General features: G+C 48.0%; 6 protein-coding genes across 6 annotated transcripts; 4 read left to right on the top strand and 2 right to left on the bottom strand.

Annotated features, from left to right (window-relative positions):
• Positions 1 to 268: 268 nt before the first annotated feature.
• GGS25DRAFT_499001 (DUF1711-domain-containing protein) lies at positions 269 to 2,524 on the bottom strand. Its single transcript, XM_049261740.1, has 2 exons — positions 1,408 to 2,524; positions 269 to 1,267 (listed from the first exon to the last, which is right to left on the bottom strand). Exons 1-2 carry the CDS (start codon positions 1,821 to 1,823, stop codon positions 868 to 870), a joined length of 816 nt encoding a protein of 271 aa, XP_049114642.1. The 5' UTR covers positions 1,824 to 2,524; the 3' UTR covers positions 269 to 867.
• A 2,316-nt stretch (positions 2,525 to 4,840) lies between these two features.
• On the top strand, positions 4,841 to 5,985 carry GGS25DRAFT_523651 (alpha/beta hydrolase fold protein; the record flags this gene model as incomplete). Its single annotated transcript, XM_049264464.1, has 2 exons — positions 4,841 to 4,940; positions 5,003 to 5,985. The coding sequence occupies 2 exons, from the start codon at positions 4,841 to 4,843 to the stop codon at positions 5,983 to 5,985; spliced, it is 1,083 nt and encodes a 360-aa protein (XP_049114643.1).
• A 1,609-nt stretch (positions 5,986 to 7,594) lies between these two features.
• GGS25DRAFT_523652 (aldehyde reductase) lies at positions 7,595 to 8,835 on the bottom strand (the record flags this gene model as incomplete). Its single annotated transcript, XM_049264465.1, has 3 exons — positions 7,595 to 7,890; positions 7,992 to 8,471; positions 8,583 to 8,835. The coding sequence occupies 3 exons, from the start codon at positions 8,833 to 8,835 to the stop codon at positions 7,595 to 7,597; spliced, it is 1,029 nt and encodes a 342-aa protein (XP_049114644.1).
• A 233-nt stretch (positions 8,836 to 9,068) lies between these two features.
• On the top strand, positions 9,069 to 10,100 carry GGS25DRAFT_368142 (uncharacterized protein). The gene is made up of 2 exons (XM_049258163.1): positions 9,069 to 9,306; positions 9,378 to 10,100. Exons 1-2 carry the CDS (start codon positions 9,214 to 9,216, stop codon positions 9,660 to 9,662), a joined length of 378 nt encoding a protein of 125 aa, XP_049114645.1. The 5' UTR covers positions 9,069 to 9,213; the 3' UTR covers positions 9,663 to 10,100.
• Positions 10,101 to 11,258: 1,158 nt separating this feature from the next.
• On the top strand, positions 11,259 to 12,719 carry GGS25DRAFT_523654 (uncharacterized protein; the record flags this gene model as incomplete). Its single annotated transcript, XM_049264466.1, has 5 exons — positions 11,259 to 11,669; positions 11,756 to 11,928; positions 12,058 to 12,320; positions 12,445 to 12,570; positions 12,658 to 12,719. The coding sequence occupies 5 exons, from the start codon at positions 11,259 to 11,261 to the stop codon at positions 12,717 to 12,719; spliced, it is 1,035 nt and encodes a 344-aa protein (XP_049114646.1).
• A 2,148-nt stretch (positions 12,720 to 14,867) lies between these two features.
• On the top strand, positions 14,868 to 16,626 carry GGS25DRAFT_523655 (acetyl-CoA synthetase-like protein; the record flags this gene model as incomplete). Its single annotated transcript, XM_049264467.1, has 2 exons — positions 14,868 to 16,487; positions 16,540 to 16,626. 2 exons carry the CDS (start codon positions 14,868 to 14,870, stop codon positions 16,624 to 16,626), a joined length of 1,707 nt encoding a protein of 568 aa, XP_049114647.1.
• Positions 16,627 to 16,646: the final 20 nt, after the last annotated feature.

Raw genomic sequence — 16,646 nt, forward strand, 5'->3', positions numbered from 1 at the left:
TTCCTAGGGTAGTCTTACCTACCTAGGTACGTACATACATAGATAATAACTATCCTTCATTCAATAGTTATGTGTACGTAGAACATTGGCCACGAAGCCCATATGATATGTAATACGTAGATATTAGGTATCCTGAGTACGAGCAACTACTCATTAGCTTCAATGTTTGTATGCCTACTAGGTAGAGTTGGCCGTAGGACCTTGCTACGTGGCTCTCATCTAAAATACAACCTTGGGATGATCTAATTTCATAAATGGAGATTCATTAGGGAACGTCTTTTCTACGATTTCAATACCAAAAATATGCTGACTACAGACCAAGATAGACCATCGTGCCATCGTCACAGCCGTATGAGACTAGGTCAGGCCTCTCCTAAAGCACTAATTACATGTCCAGCGAGTCCAAAGCCATGGTCTTCGCAACATAGGTGCCTTAGCGAGTGATAGCTACAGGTAGGCAATAGCAACATGGCAGAAGAAATCATGAATCTCATCATACTTCAACGCCATTTGCAATACAGGATTATGCATTTGCTACAAAACCGATCTCTATCGACCATGCCAGACTTTTGTCTCAACGCCAACCGTCAACTTGCGAATTATAATGTACATTAACTCCTCTCCATTTCCGTGACGCCAAACTTTCAAGTAGCTCAAGTGGCTATGTTGACCGATACACCTTACCATTTCCAGACAGCCTCAGGAATGCCTCTCGACCTGGCAGTAAAATCAATAGCCCTTAGTTGCGTATCGTAACAGCGAAAACCCATAACGCCATATTTTCCTCAGCCTAAACCCGTGAATGCGCATCAAACGTACAAGACCATTGTCAAAGGTCGCTGAAAAGAAGAGACGTTGAAGCGAAGCTTACGAGGCAGTAATGATCGGAGTAGGAGCTGGCGAACTAGCATTGATGCTCGGAGGCATGCTGCTTTGCTGCTCTCCATCGGCATGGCTGTTAGCAGCCTCACTTTTCATCTGACTGCCCTCTTTATTTTCCTTGTTGCTGCTCTCTGTCGAGGGAGCTGGCTCTTCGGGCGTAACCTGGGGTTTGGGCTTGGGCGGTGCGGTCCATCGGGGAACTTCCCAGGTAATACCAGTAAAGCTCTTCACCCGAAAGCCACCTCTGTTCCATTTTCGACAGGGTGTGCCAGATCGATCAAGTGCGCGAAGCCCGGCGTTGATAGCGCCCTGGTTCGCCTTCGGTCCCAGTTTGTGATATGTACCACCGTTGGCTCGGCCGTTGGAATCAATAGTACCATCGTCCCTAGAAATAAGTTAGTAGGGGAACAGGAACATGATATCGATTGACAATATAAGCAAAAGATAAGTTGGTAATGGCATGTAGGGAAAATGGGGACGCGCAAGGAGTAGCAGTGGACAAAAAAAAAAGGTTGATGTACATACAGTCTAGGCTTTTTCTTTGGGCCAGGCTTACCCTTGGCCTTTGACGATGGGTCGGAACCATTCGCGCCGGCAGCGCTTCTCTTCACACCCTTCTTCTTAGGTGCTTCGGTCGGCGGTCCCATAGGCAATTGAGAAGGTGTTCCTACAGGCGCAGGAGTGCCTGGGTTTGACGCAGAAGCAATCTCGCCATTTGAAATGACTGGCAAAGAGTCATTGGGAAGTTGCTCGTTAGGAAGGGTCGTCGGCGGGGCCGGAGACTCTTTGATGGGCGACTCTTCTTTGATGGAGGCTGGATCGATAATCTTGCGAAGGCTGATGGACTTGACGCGCAAAGTAGCCATTAGGGAAGGCTTTGCGGTAGACTTTCGCCGATCCTTTTCCTTGTTAGAAGCGGATGTCTTGCTAGGTGTAGGCATGGCAAGCAAATTATTTGATGGGTTATGGTTTAGCAAATTGTAGTGCGAGGTGTGAATGTGGTGGTGATGGTAAACGATATGGTGGATGAAAGAAGGTGGAAAAGAGTGATGGTTAGAAGGGAAGGTGGTAAGATTCTTCTTTTGATGAAAAAGAAAAATAAAACGCCTTGGTGCGATTGTGCACTTTGTATTAGTTTAGGTTGGGTCAGGTCATCAACCTGGCAACCTGGCAACCTGGCAAAAGTATGAAATGTGATCCACCGGATTCCCTTCTCCCAAACCGTTGTCCGCCTACTAAGCAAGGTAAAGAAACCGCGTTGCTACTGTGTAAAGACTCTAATCGGCTTCGGCGATAGGCGTCCCAACCCGGAAGGTTATGGTGTACTATCTTTCGCTGCGGTGCGCTGCGGTGCGCTACGGCGGTGATGATGATAGTAAGGCAGGGTGATATCTGGGTTTGGTGGTGTTCTTTTTATACGATGTACAGATTGAAGTTTTAGTTATTGAATGGGGGGTGAGAATGAGAATGGGTTGTGTGTTGAAGGTGCTGAATAAATTATGGGGGAAGCCATGGTTGTTGCCCTTGATTTGGAGCATCCGTCTCATTCATTTTTGGCTGGCTCAAATAATACGGTACGGTAGCAGGTATCTCGTCTGTCAAGATTTGTCTTTCTCGCGAGAGCACCTAGGTTGGCTTGGTTTGTGCGTTCCGGCCTACGGTAAAAGGGGGCGTAACGCTAAGGAATTGATACATATTACCTAGTACATACATACCCATGTGTCCTTGTACTGGGGCACTTATTACATATGTACATATTACTGTGTTATCCAGCAAGAAAATTGAAGAAATACATATGTAGGTACCTGCCGATGTTATACCTTGTACATGCATTCGAAACTACTATTAATCTTTATCCTCCCTTCAATCTTCAATGTTGGGGAACCAACGACTCCGTTTGCGAAGTGGAAGTGCCATGACGCTGTTCTAGTACAATTTTGGTTTTCTCTATTGGTAGTACCTTCCCAGTTCTAGTTATTACTAGGAAAAAAAGAGATTTTATCCTTTAATATGCATTCTTCTTTCTTCTTTTATGTTCTCACTATCTTCAAGTTAAGATTTTCAACTTATTGCTCAGCCCCAACCCCTCCTCCCCTCCTTCCGCTCTCTTTACTTCACACACCCAACATACTACTACCATGTGAGGGTCCAAGAGGAAGGTTCACTAGGATAACTAACTAGCGACTCGCACTTACTCAGGTTAACTTTTCCAGATACATAGGGTTCAATGTTTTTTTTCCAATGTTCCTTCCAATGTTCCTTCCAATACGTACTGGTTAATTATCCCCAGCACTGTACATTTTCTCTCTAGTGCCGTATGCAATCGTCAAAGTTCCCTACATAATCACTTGCGACCAAGTGCTTAATCAAGAGAATATTACTAGGTGCCTAATGGTTATCAGGTAGGAACAACCGACAGGACTGTGAAAGGATGGGGGCGCTTCAAATGTCGCAAGGGGTTGCTTCGAAATTCGATAATCACCCGCAAATATACACATTCTTACTCCTTCCACTACACTCTGCGACACAAGGCTTAGCTTAATGCCAATCACCACCTACATTTTACCCCCTTTTCCTGTTGCTTAACGTAAAGCGATAAAACCTTCGACTGTCTTGGATCTTTACAAACTGTATATGCACTCGAGCTAAAAATGCCCAAGTGGAACATCTGGTTCAGCAGCTACAACTTCACCTCAAAGCCAGGGCCACTATGTGTATTCACGGGGTCAAAAATGCATCCATCCATCTATGGCACAGGTATGTAGCCATGAATAAACAGTATGGCTCAATCTTGTGGAGGCCTAAGATGTGTTGCCGATTGATTTCCAGACCCCAGCCTTGGGCTTACAGGTGTGCAAAAATGATATTCGCAACCCTTGTCAAGTACGGAGTCGCATTTCGTAGGAGACTAGGCTTTCTTGACAACATTGAACCTCGAAGCTTGTCGTTTTCATCTACTAATTTTTATCTGCCAAGGTGGGAGGTACCTAGGTTAGGTAGGTATGTATACTCAAAATCTAGTAGCAACAACATGCTGGTTCATTGCTCACAGGACAGCAATCGGGTATCTGACGAACGCGAGAAAGATATAGAAAGCCGTAGGCAATTACCATCCATCAAGTAACGCAATATACTAGTTAGCCGTTTGCCTGTCAACATCAGACCAAGGAGTCATGGCTGGAGCTGTAGAGTTTGACGAGCTTGTCCTAGTACCTATTTGGGCACTGACAGGATTTTGGTTGAAAAAGGTTCTCGTCCATCATGAATACCATTATGTGATACGACAAACATTGAATGGAACTGATCTTACATTAGGCCATCCCAAACTTCAAAGGGCACGAAGAGTCCGGTAGTAACCCTACATGCCTCCAAACCAGTTTTGAAGTACCTACTACGTATATCGAGGTAGGCAAGACATCATAATCCACATGTATCAAGTTCGATGTTCCAATTACTACTACCTAACCTCAACTAGTGGTATCTGACCTGGCACATAGGTAGCAATCCTTCCCCACGTAAAGCTTTACGGAAATCCCCTCCCTGGGCAATGCGGATACCTGCCAGATATCCAGCTGCGGCATCGGGTAGAAAAGTATCGTGGTGCATGGTGGCCTGGCCACCTTGACCCCCACGATAGAATGTATGCATGTGGAGTATTGCACGAGAGATGTCAGGAGCTGGCGACTTTAGATAGGTAAGTGGACTTCTGCTGCCTATCTGATTAACATAGTCATGGCTATCGCTAGAACTATTTCATATCCTCTTTCTCTCCGAGTTTTAAGGAAAACTCTCAGGAGAAGGTGCCTCACATTGACCAAACCTTACACTTCACCTCATATTTCCCAAGGCCATCCCTAGTAGCCTCTTAGGACGTTATACTATACACCCGTTGGCTATAGTGATATAAACACAGTCTCTGGCAAAACGAGATTCGATACAAAACTGCATACCACAGATCATGGGTTCCATCAATGTCCCATCTATCATTAACCCGTTACATCCCTCAATAGTCGAGAGAGTCGATCCGGTCTTTGCCGATATCTACATGCGCTATCAAGGTATGAGACGAACCGAAACACTTGGATTGCCTATTCATGGTCACTTACAAGCAATTATATAGCACCCAAGCTTCGTGCAGACCAGGTTCCATACGAGGTTTACAACCGTGATCGAAGTAAATATACCTTTCCGACGGCTAAGGTCTCTGGACCTCTCTTAGACGTAGCCAGCAACAATATTCATAAGGTCTCCGTCCCGGACCCCTCTGGCGAGATAGATGTACAGGTATATGTACCTACGCAAGACGCCATCGCTAGCGGTGGACTTGAACGTGATGGTTTACTCCCTGCGCTCGTAAATTTTCACGGGGGTGGTTTTGTCATTGGTGGATTGGACTCGGACGAATCCTTATGTCGAAGTCTCTGCCAAAGAGTTGGCTGCATCGTACTGAATGTTGGCTATCGACTTGCCCCGGAATATCCACATCCAGTTTCCGTCACGGATAGTTGGGAGGCGCTGAAGTGGACGTTCGAAAACGCGAAGACGTTAAAGATAGACCCCTCGCGTGTAGCAGTCTCCGGACTCTCGGCCGGGGCATGCATCGCTGCCGCTCTAGCACTGATGGCCCGGGATGAGCCGAGTTTACCACGTTTAGCCCTGCAGCTACTCATCGTCCCGGTAGTCGACGCAAGATTTGTCCCGACGGAGGGCTCATGCGACCCTACAAAAACACCATACGAGAGTTACATCACGTGCGAATTCGCACCTATGCTTCCTCTCAACCGCCTCATCTGGTTCTATAACCTGTGGCTAGGCACGGGCGAAGATCGCGCCGAAAAGGCCAACGATTTCCGCGCTTCCCCGATTCTTGCGGACTCCCATGCGAATCTCGCGCCGGCTATCATCCGCTGTGCCGAAATTGACCCCCTCGTCTCCGAGGGCACTGCGTACCACGAGAAACTGCTGGAAGCTGGCACCCCGAGCAAACTCAAGGTCTACAAGGGGCAAGGACATCCTTTTGGTCAGTGGGACGGAGTAAGTCCTACGGCCATGGAGTTCGTCAGCGACTGTGTAAGTGAGCTGAAAGACGCGTTTTCTAAATAGAATTAGAATAGAATAGGAGGTGCTGCATTTTTCTCTTGGGTGCATATTAGACTGTATTGCGAGGAGATCAATACCTATGCTCGGGTGCATACTGGGAAGGTAGATTTCCAAGGTTAGCTGCCGACGATAGCACTCCGGCAAAGCCGATCAAGTAGAGATTCTATAGATTTATATCGGCTGTTCAATTATAAACCCCAGGCTGTCAGATTATCAGAGTGAACGACGTCTATAAGCACTAGAACACTACTAACCTGCGTATTTTGGATTTATTTCAGTGTAACTTAAACTACCTACTATGTATAAGCGATGGCTTCGAAGTGTTGGGGTTTCATTGTGCCTTGTCATTCTATAGGCACTTTCATGTGCATCTAGGTACCTAGGTGGACTGAACTCTTTAGTCAAGTCCTCTAACTCCAGGCGAGAAAGAGCGGTAGTTAGTAGATAACATCATGTTTCATTGATTGAAGCACTGTTTGAACACGATCCTTGCAATAATCGAAAACTTCCAAGGTTAGGTATGGTCTGTTTGTAGGTACCTAGGTATCTGGCACCTCCCCTTTATTGGCATCGCCGTGATCGATCCACAACGAAATGGACCTGCCCCTTTCTTTATTTAGGTAACAGACTCCGATGAAACAGCCAACTCTGCCTACCTATCTAGTAGATACCTACCCGGGTACTTATCTCGTAGTAGTAACATCGTCACAACTTTCAGTCAGTTGCTACCATACCTGGATATTGGTCTTGGGACGATCAGGCTAGTAACTATGTTAATGCTTGAGTTTGGTGAAAAAGAATATATCAAACACTGAGTACCATGAGGCCCGGGCGATTCATCTAGCGCAGTAGAATAACGGGGGGTGTGATGGATATTCACGTAGTAGCAAAGGTACCTACCTAGTACTGGCATAGGAGCAATGGGGGGAGTCAAAGGATTGTTGGAAATTTCGGGGTTCTAAGGCTATGGCAGTAGAGTAGATTGTGGTATCGTTTGGTAGCCACGAAATTTACTCGGGCAGTTCAAGTCCTTTCCCCCTTTCTACTCACCTACCTAGTACGTACGTATTAGGTAGGTTTGGTAGTAAGTAAGTACCTATTATGAAGCGTCTTGTTACACTGGAAGTTAGGGTTAGGGTTAGCCCCTGAATATGATTTCTTTGTAGTATACACGTATGTAGATCTTATTAGTTACCTAGTAGGTAGGTGGCACCTCAAGTTTAGGTAGTACAATTGTAATGTGCCTCTTTGCGTTATGACTTCCTAAGAAAGTGATATATGTTCGTGTCTCGCGTGTCTCACTCACGTACTACCTAGGTACTCCATGAATATACCTACTAGGTACATATTACGTGGCTGAGGAACAATATGGCCCCCACTGTACCTAGGCTTACAGTCCCGTGTAGCAACAACGAAGCTGTTGGCATGGATTCTGGTTTGGTCATATGGCATGTGGTAAGCCCCGAACACACCGCCTCGCATCCTCCCGTGCTACACGGCTTTTCAAACCGTTATCGGAGTAATCGGTCATGAAACAATACAATTCTTCGGCACACTTTGCATATATTACATCGTGATCATCAGGGTTTCTGGACCTTTCCATCCCCAAGCCTTACATCAAGTCCTCCGTGTTCCTCCTAACACTCTCCTCCAAGCTCGTCCACCCGCTCTGCCCCATCCCCCGTAACAGCGCCTCGGCCCGCTTCCGGAGCACAATGTCGCTCAGATCCCTCTCGCTCTGGAAATCGGCAGGGAAAGTGCGGTCCGGGTAAAGCTTGCGCAGGACAGCCAGAATCCCGTCGCCGTTGACGGGCGCTGCAAAGGCGAAGATGCGCTCGGACTGGACATCGGGGTCGATGGCGGCCGCGACATGGAGGAGAGCGCAGTCCTCGATGTCGACGAAGTTTTCTATAAAAACAATATAAAAAAAGGATTTCAGCTCAGATCTCGTCTCATCCTGCTTCGACGAGGGTAGGTAGGTATCAAAGAAATTGGGACTCAAAACGTACGGGCAGGCAGGCTAGCCAGCGGCGTCGGGTTCCCCCTGAACAGCTCGGCCAGCATGCCGGACGTCGACGCGTGGCCCTGGCTGACCGAGTCGAGGCTGGCGCCCAGGGTGAGGTTAGGCAGGACGGTGTTGAGCACGAACGCCGGCCTCTTCTCGCGCATGAACTTCCACGCCTCCTTCTCGGCCAGCGTCTTGCTAGCAGCGTAGACGTAGTAGCCCCGCTCGGGCTCGTAAGGCGGTGCGCGGAACGCGGCTGCGACGCTCTCGTCGTTCCATGTCTCAGCCGAAACTTCCAGGGGGTTGTTCGGCTTCGGGATCAGTGCCGCGGCCGAGGACGACGTCAGCACGACGCGCTTTACGGTTGGCTCGGCGGCGGCTGCAGAGAGGGCATTTAGGGTCCCGGCTACGGTTTCGGTGACCATGTGATGCGGGTTCGGGTTCATTTTGACGTTGGTTGCCGTGTGGATGATGGCAGAGACGCCTATTTTTGCAAAGGGGCGTGCTAATTAGCTTGCTACACTTACAGTGAAGATGGGTAGGTACATAGAGCCTAGGTAGCTATCGCATAGTTAATACACATATACAAACACACCTTTCGCAGCTTGATCATATGCGCCGTCCAACTTCATGTCTTCCACAACCACAAATTCGAAATTCCCAGGTCCATACTTGCGATCGAACAGATTGAGGAGCCACGCATTCCTCTGAGGGTTTCGTGTGGTGCCGCGTACCTTGTATCCGAGCTTGAGGAATTGGTCTGCGATATTGGATGCTATGAAGCCGTTGGCGGCCGTGACCAGCACCGTAGAGCCTTTGGGGATGACGGGGTGGTCAATAGTGGACATGGTAACGAAGGTATGTTATATATAGGTGCTAGGTACATAAGCTAACAAGAGGTATGGAGGTTAATAAATAAAATTAAATGATGCCTACCTTATTTACTGGGGTATATTAGAACGCCAGCGTGACGTCGATGGTTGATATGGCTATCTACCTAACCTAGGTACCTCCGAAACGTCCGAACCTCGGAACTCCGTGTGCGGCCACACCCACTACCGCTTCCAATCACCCTCCGGTACCCCAATTGTTGCATTACTTATTAAGAAAGACGACAGAGTTGATTAGAACAGTGAAGTTTACCATATAATTGGCAAGATTTAATAGGCACTTATGTCACTCAGGTTACGTACCTTGGTAGGCACTGGGTAGCTGGAGTAGCCAAAATGTACGTATCTATTAGCCAGCTCCCCGCTGGTCGTCTCGCCACGATATTCTACAGGGCAAGTCGAAAACATCTCTTATCAGGGGCAAGCAAGGTAGGTGATATAACAACTTTGAGAAAGATAGGTTGTTTACTGATGTCCTTCCGCCGCTGCATGGGCAACAGCAAGATGTGCATCCACCAAGCCAGAAAGTGCGTAAAGCGCTCCAAATGGTGGCGTGTCTCCTGCAGCCTCATGGCGTGCCCGACAAGACAAAGAAAAGTGCGGCCACGTCGAAGATTTCATTCGCCAGCTACCTACCCAGAGACAAAGATATCGCAGGCGCCATGATTGGCGTGCCCAGGGTGGTATGCATCTATAGCAGAGACGAGCTGTCCGCCCAGCCAGATATCCTGCTCCTCGGCGAACATACCTCAGGTCTCGGCTCAAGCTTGCACATTCGGGTCTGACCTTGTGCTATGCACGATTCACCTACCCTCCGCCGAGCTAAGCGAGCTTTTCGACCACCAAGTACTGCTATTCCCAGGCGGCCGCCTTGCGCACGACGGTCCACTAAGCGATAAGTGCTGAACGGCGCTTGGGTATGTCGCCAACTTTAGTTCCAGCTTTCGCTGTGGGATAGACGAGAATCTAGCTGAGTATCCCATGCAGCATGTATACATACATCATTGCATAGGTAGCTAGTCGCTAAAGAGCAGTTGGTCACATATCCCTTATAGCGCCTAAATTATGACGGTTTTCATATCAGTACTACCTAGGTAAGTAGATACTTGGTATATGTCAAGGATATAAAGGAGGGAGAAAGTTCTTAGTCTTCCACCCACCAATATTTGAAGAACGTTAGGAGAGAGGAATGCCGTGTATTGATCACATGAGAGTATGCTATTCTTCCTGTAATCAAAAGTGCAGCTTGCGTGGTTATATGGAGCTATAGCCCCTATTTCCTTTGCTCCTAGAACCTAGGTCACGTAGGTAGAGAGATCGCTTTGAATCTCCAGATCCACTGGAATTCATCTTCCCATCATTAAATTTTACCTAATAACAGAAAATGAATAAAGGGACGGGCCGATATCTGATCTGTTAAAAGGGGTATGAGCATGAGCTGGGACTTATATCCAATATACGAGATTTGGAATATATGTCTGCCTGCCTACCGAGCCCCTACCTAGGTACCTAGGTGCCTAGGTAGTAGGTAAGTAGATACGAATATTAACTGCTTGCAATTTATCCGGAAAATATACTCCCCTTGGATAGGAATGTCGAGCCAGGCTAGGTTAGCCACCATTTTCACTGCCGAGGCCATATAACATGAGAACCCGACCGAATGCCAGGATGTCCATATATCCAGGGCCAGATCCATACGCACCTGGGCATGTTTCTGTCATCTGGCAATCGGTTGACAATGCGAAATATCCTCCTTAAGCCACCTAGTCAAGCCAGAAAAGGCTTCTTTACTTTCCCACTAAGCCTTCCAAAGCCTCGTCTGGGTTACTGCTTTTTTTTTATATTATCATGGTAGATAATCCGCATATTTCCGCTATGAGCAACAGTCTATGGCTTGTTAGGGTGACGCCGACGCTCGTGGCTATATCGTAGGACCCTGAAGTTCATTGGTTACCTAGCTTATCCCACGATATGATCTCACGGGCTGCTATGAACTGCATCGAACTATCATAGCGGCAATGTCCATATTGATAATACTTCCATGAAATGTGGAACATGTGATTTCCGCTCGTCTATTTTAATACAAGAGAAATATCAATCTGACTTCTATTCGTGGTTTTCCAGTCTCGTGGGGAGCAGGACCGGGGTTGTTGATCTCGGCTATATTCGCGATATTAACCGTAGGTCAACCATACGACAATAAACTTAAAATAGACAGAAACAACATGCACAATTGATGATCGAAGATAGGTTGCCGGGGTAGGCATCTGGGGTAACGAGCGTTCAGCCGAGTATGGGTTTAAATAGAGGATGAGTCCGCATCAGTGTTGGGGGGTACAGCAAACGCCACCCACCTTCACGACTTTCCCCCGCTTAGCAGGATGCAGCTCACACTGAACTTGGTCGCCACGGGCCTAGGGCTTCTCGCGCCCGGCGCTGAAGCGCTTCTTCGTTTCTCGTGTTCTCAGCTCGTAGTCGAGCGTCTAGACCCGCTCGTGAACCCCGGCGTAGTAGGAACGCCACATGTCCACCAGATCATCGGCGGCAATGCCCTCAACGCATCCATGGAGTATCCCCGAGTGGATATCCCTAGCGAGGCGACCTGCACGACCTGCACCTTCGCCGAGGACACATCGAATTACTGGACCGCAGTCCTTTATTTCCGTGCGCGTAATGGAACTTTCAAGAGGGTCCCGCAGATGCCCAACGCAGGCTTCGAGAGCGCCAAGGGGGGCATGACTGTCTACTACACGCCGTCCTACTCCGGGGGCAAGGTTACCGCTTTCCAACCTGTGAGTTTAAAACCTCCATCGCTATAAGCCACTCACCAAAAAGGAAGAAAAAAAAGGAGGGGGGAACGCCTAGCTGACCGTATCAGGGCTTCCGCATGATCGTCGGAAACCCGACATACCGAACAGAGGAACAGGCTAAGAAGTTCCGTCAACTCACTTACACTTGCTTGGATAACATCATGACGCGATCGGGCGAGACGCTGTACTTACCGAAGAAGGTCTGCAAGGCCGGCATCATGGCCAACATTCGCTTCCCGACGTAAGCACCTATCCAATTCCCTACTCTTAAATACTGGATACTGAGGATCTGCTATACCTTCCCTCCCCTATTTCATTCCCCACTCCTCTTTTCCAAAGTTCACATCCACCAGCTAATACCCCCTCACAGTTGCTGGGACGGCAAGAACCTCGACACAGCCGACCACTCCTCTCATGTCGCGTACCCCTCTAGCGGTACGTTCGAGAACGGAGGGCCTTGCCCGTCGACGCACCCAGTCAAGATCCCGCAACTCTTCTACGAGGTTATCTGGGACACGCGGGCCTTCAACAACCCGGCCGACTGGCCCGAGGACGGCTCGCAGCCCTTCGTCTGGAGTTACGGCGACCCGACCGGATACGGCAACCACGGCGATTATGTTTTCGGCTGGAAAGGTACTGTTTGCCTGCTTCATTCATCCCTACTAATTAGCTTTTTAAAAGAAGAGAAAGAAAAAGAAAAATCGTCTCCTGTCAGAGAGTATAAGCTAACGCGGGATATCTTGACACCACGTATCAGGTGACGCGCTCCAGAAAGCGATGGACTCGAACTGCAATATCAACTGCCCCCAACTCAAGACCCAGTCTATCCAGCAGGCCAACCAATGCACCAAGCAGACCGTCGTCAACGAGGACATCGATGGCTGTAAGTTGGCCCTCTCCCAGCCCGTCTTGTATACACAAGGCCTACTGGGTACCTAGTCACGGGACATTTCTAACATATACGCTCTAGGGCTGACGGAACTCCCTGGCGGGATGCCAGTTACCGATGCAACTGGAAAAGTCATTGGTTAAGGGGCTGGTTTGTAAAGGTTGTTGATACAACAGGGGGGATGAAACTAATAGAGATGGTGGTAGTTTCAGTGATCTGATTATTAGCGTATAGACAAAGGAGTCGAGCTTGTCTTCGAGTTTATTCGCAATGCCAGTTAAACGCCTTTGTAGATAGGCGTCTTTGTTGGAGGAAGCTCTGATCAAAATCCCTGATCCCTAAGAATCCACAGATCGTATTGTCCCTAGCCACGGCCTCCTATGTCACAGGGAATTCTTTGGTAAATAAACCAATGTATCTGGCTTCGTGAACAGATTATGTCTACTTCTTAGGTCAATGAATAATAAAATGTGGAGGTCGTAATTTCAATAACTTATTCAACCAGCCCCTTTTGCTCAAAGGTCAAGGCACCTACAATGCCTAGAGTCATTGTGATCCTCTTGACCTCGCTCATTACCTAACAACCCCAGAATCTCTCATGATTCAGTTCTTGTCATGTTTTGTTTAATAAAACCTGTGCGTAGATTGGCGTCACTCAGACAGAGACGGTCATATAGAAATACTCGTTCGAATGGCTTCTTTTAGAGCATTCGCTACCGTAGGTGCTTCAAGATGACACTCTCGCATAACTGTGCAACTAGAACTAGGGTGATTTATGTAGATGGTACTAGGCACAGAAACTATGAGCAGTGCTGGTAGCCGAATAATTGGAATAATGACAAGCGAGACGGCAAGGATGGTTTCTCGTGGTCTGTGATCTGTGGTCTGTGATTTGTGTATACAGCAGCAACGGCGACAGCGCTAAACATTACAAACGAAAGGGTGCACAGAATAAGGTATGTATTGTACATACGACGGCAATTCGCGAATGTTGGGAGAGAAGGTGCAGATTATTTATGATGCTAAGATTGAATGGATGCAGGATAAATGTAGGAGGATTGAATGGTAGGATGGATGTGCGAGAAAAAGGATCTTGAAGAAGTAGCATGCATGCAATGATTGCGACTTCCAGTTCCTGCTTGAAATGTCTCAAACAAGTTCCAACATTGAAGCTTATTTTTGCTTCATGTCGCACCAGACTAATTCTAATTTGCGCCAACAAATGTACAATATTTACATCAAATGCATACCTAGTAGTACCCTATCATTGCCCTATCATTGATGTACCAATACTTGTTCAATCTCCGCAATTAGTCAAATAGCTTCAACTATAAACCGCCCCCTCAGTGCCCTCGCAAGTACACTACATATAATATGCCCGGTTTGTACACTACATATAATATGCCCGGTTTGTACAACCTCGCATTCAATGCTCGTCTAAAGAGTCGCATCGTTGCCGAGACTGCCGTGCGCTACATTAGTATGTACTGTACTGTACTGTACTGTACTGTACTGTACTAGCCTATCAATGTATATGATGATGCAACTCCGTACATGTAGAACAACATTATGTTGGAAGTCTTGGTTGTGTGAGTCCGAAGAGCGGAACAACCAACATTTGAACATTTCCAACTTACATACATTTCATAAAGCTGTCTCACTCACAATCCCACCCCAACTTACTAGCGATCCTACCACTACCACAAACGAGGACCTCGGCTTTCTACCCTACCACCGCAGCCTTATACGTTTTCTCCTCAGTACAGCACCCCAGTCACCCTCAAGGTTGTATTTTTCCAGCTCAGGAGAGACATAATTCGTGGAGATGGCGTCGCAAAAACCACCATACTACAAAGGGGGTGGGATTTTCTTTTCTTATTCGTCTCTTTACTCATCCCTTCAATAGGCCCTACATGCTTTACTCCGTATAGCCAATGGTAGAGCTCCCATAGCGAAAGAAGAGGAATCTTGGCTGAGCTACAAACAACGGCACTGGACCGGGGTGGGAGAGGGCCTCGGCTCGTGCACCTCCAGCTCTGACGAGCTATTCATTCGAGTTATTCTTTAAATATCCATATTCGATCATTGTTTTGAAACTTTCCCATCCCTAATTACCTACCTAGCATACCTAGGTACCCAATTAAGAAGAAGGATTCTAAGTATCCGAAGGATCAACAGCCAACGTCGTTTATAGAGAAGGGGCTTTTCTACCTGTTCGGCTTCCCATCATTTGCAGTTATATCTTATATAGGTGTATTTCTGCTCTTATTGCCCCCAACTTCTCTCTAACCATGGTGATCACTTCGAGATGGACAGCTCCTATACCAAAATGCTCCTTACAACAATGGGTGTTCGAATCCTCATTCGGGGCTCTCTCGAACGAACCTCAATTTATAGATCCTGATCGTCCAGAAACACACTTTATCACCAAATCAGATTTTCGCTTATGGTCGAAACGCTTTGCCTTGGGATTGGTGCGAGCAGGCTTGAAGCCCGGTGATCGTGTTCTACTATTCTCTGGCAACTCCCTCTTCTTCCCGGTAGTGTTCATGGGTATTCTGATGGCTGGCGGAATATTTTCCGGCGCGAACCCTAGCTTTGTTCCTCGGGAACTAGCATATCAATTGAAAGACACAGGTGCTTTGTTCATGATAGCAGCTGACGCTAGCATGGAGATCGCAGTAGAAGCTGCTGCCGAAGCTGGTTTGCCGAGGAGCCAGATATTTAGTTTCGACGCGACACCGCTCGATACACAGCCGGGCAAGGCGCGACTTGGAACACGACACTGGACATCTCTCCTCGCCCCCGAGGCCGAAGGTGCCAAGTTTGATTGGGTTGAGCCGGCCGATGCGACGACGGCGATATGTGCTCTCAACTATAGCTCAGGCACAACTGGTGTGCCAAAGGGCGTCGAGATTACCCATTATTCGTATGTGGCAAACGGGGTGGGTGTCACTTATGTCGACCAGGTGGACTCCGATTATGAAGAGAAGAGGAAGCGAGCCCGTCGTCTAGGCTTCTTGCCAATGTACCATGCTTATGGTCAGACATACCTTATTTGCAATTTCCCCAAGGAAGACATTCCAGTCTATATCATGCCCTCGTTCAATTTCGAGAAGATGCTGCAGTACATTGAGAAATATCGCATCGACCTTCTCACTGGTGTACCACCTATCCTAGTCATGCTCGCCAAGAGTCCACTGAGTCGCAAGTATGACCTTAGCAGCATCGAAGTTATTGGTAGCGGTGCTGCACCACTTGGTGCCGAAGTTTGCGATGAAGTGGCTAAGCTTTGGCCGCCGGGTGCGCTGAGAGTTCGCCAGGGATGGGGCATGACCGAGTTAACGTGTACCTGTACGGTGTGGGATCCGTACGCAACCGGCCAGTCGTCAGCTGTTGGGGAGTTGATGGTGAATTGCAAGGCTCGCATCATGAAGACCGACGGCTCCGGCGAGATCACCAAGGCAAACGAGAATGGAGAGATATGGATCTCGGCCCCGACCCTTCTCAAAGGTTACTGGGGCAAACCCGAAGCCACAGCCTCAACACTTCACATAGATCCAGACGGTACCCGTTGGCTGAAAACCGGAGATGTTGCGTTCGTGGATAAGTATGAGCAAGGCGCGCTCATCCATATTGTCGATCGAATGAAAGAGCTCATCAAAGTGAAGGCCAATCAAGTGGCTCCAGCTGAGCTCGAGGCCCTGCTTCTGGATAACAGGGGTGTCAATGACGCCGCCGTCGTAGGTGTGGTGATCAACGGCGAAGAGGCACCGCGTGCGTACATTGTGCCGAACCCTGAAAAAAAGCAGACGGAAAAAGAAATCGCCAAGTGGTTGGAGTCAAGGGTCGTGTACTACAAAAGACTAACGGGCGGGGTGAAGTTCGTGGATGCTATTCCCAAGAATCCGGTAAGCTCAACGGCTCCTGTCATTTCAGAATGTATAACTAACAATATGCTAGTCCGGCAAAATTCTTCGCAACATACTCAGACAACAGGCAGCCAAGGAAGTGGGCGACAGAAAACCAACAGCGTCGAAGTTGTCGTAAGGTCGGAGTTACTTGGAGAG

The sequence above is a fragment of the Hypoxylon fragiforme genome (genome assembly GCF_022984875.1).
Source record: "Hypoxylon fragiforme strain CBS 206.31 chromosome Unknown GGS25scaffold_7, whole genome shotgun sequence".
NCBI classification, from domain to species: domain Eukaryota; kingdom Fungi; phylum Ascomycota; class Sordariomycetes; order Xylariales; family Hypoxylaceae; genus Hypoxylon; species Hypoxylon fragiforme.

What these genes read in the sequence shown, in the direction of transcription:
- GGS25DRAFT_368142 (XM_049258163.1), top strand. Translation starts at nt 9,214, where the DNA reads ATGTACGTATCTATTAGCCAGCTCCCCGCTGGTCGTCTCGCCACGATA. An exon ending in TCTTATCAGGGGCAAGCAAG is followed by an intron (nt 9,307 to 9,377) that starts GTAGGTGATATA and finishes CATGGGCAACAG; the next exon opens with CAAGATGTGCATCCACCAAG.
- GGS25DRAFT_499001 (XM_049261740.1), bottom strand. Translation starts at nt 1,823, where the DNA reads ATGCCTACACCTAGCAAGACATCCGCTTCTAACAAGGAAAAGGATCGG. An exon ending in CCAAAGAAAAAGCCTAGACT is followed by an intron (nt 1,268 to 1,407) that starts GTATGTACATCA and finishes ACTTATTTCTAG; the next exon opens with GGACGATGGTACTATTGATT.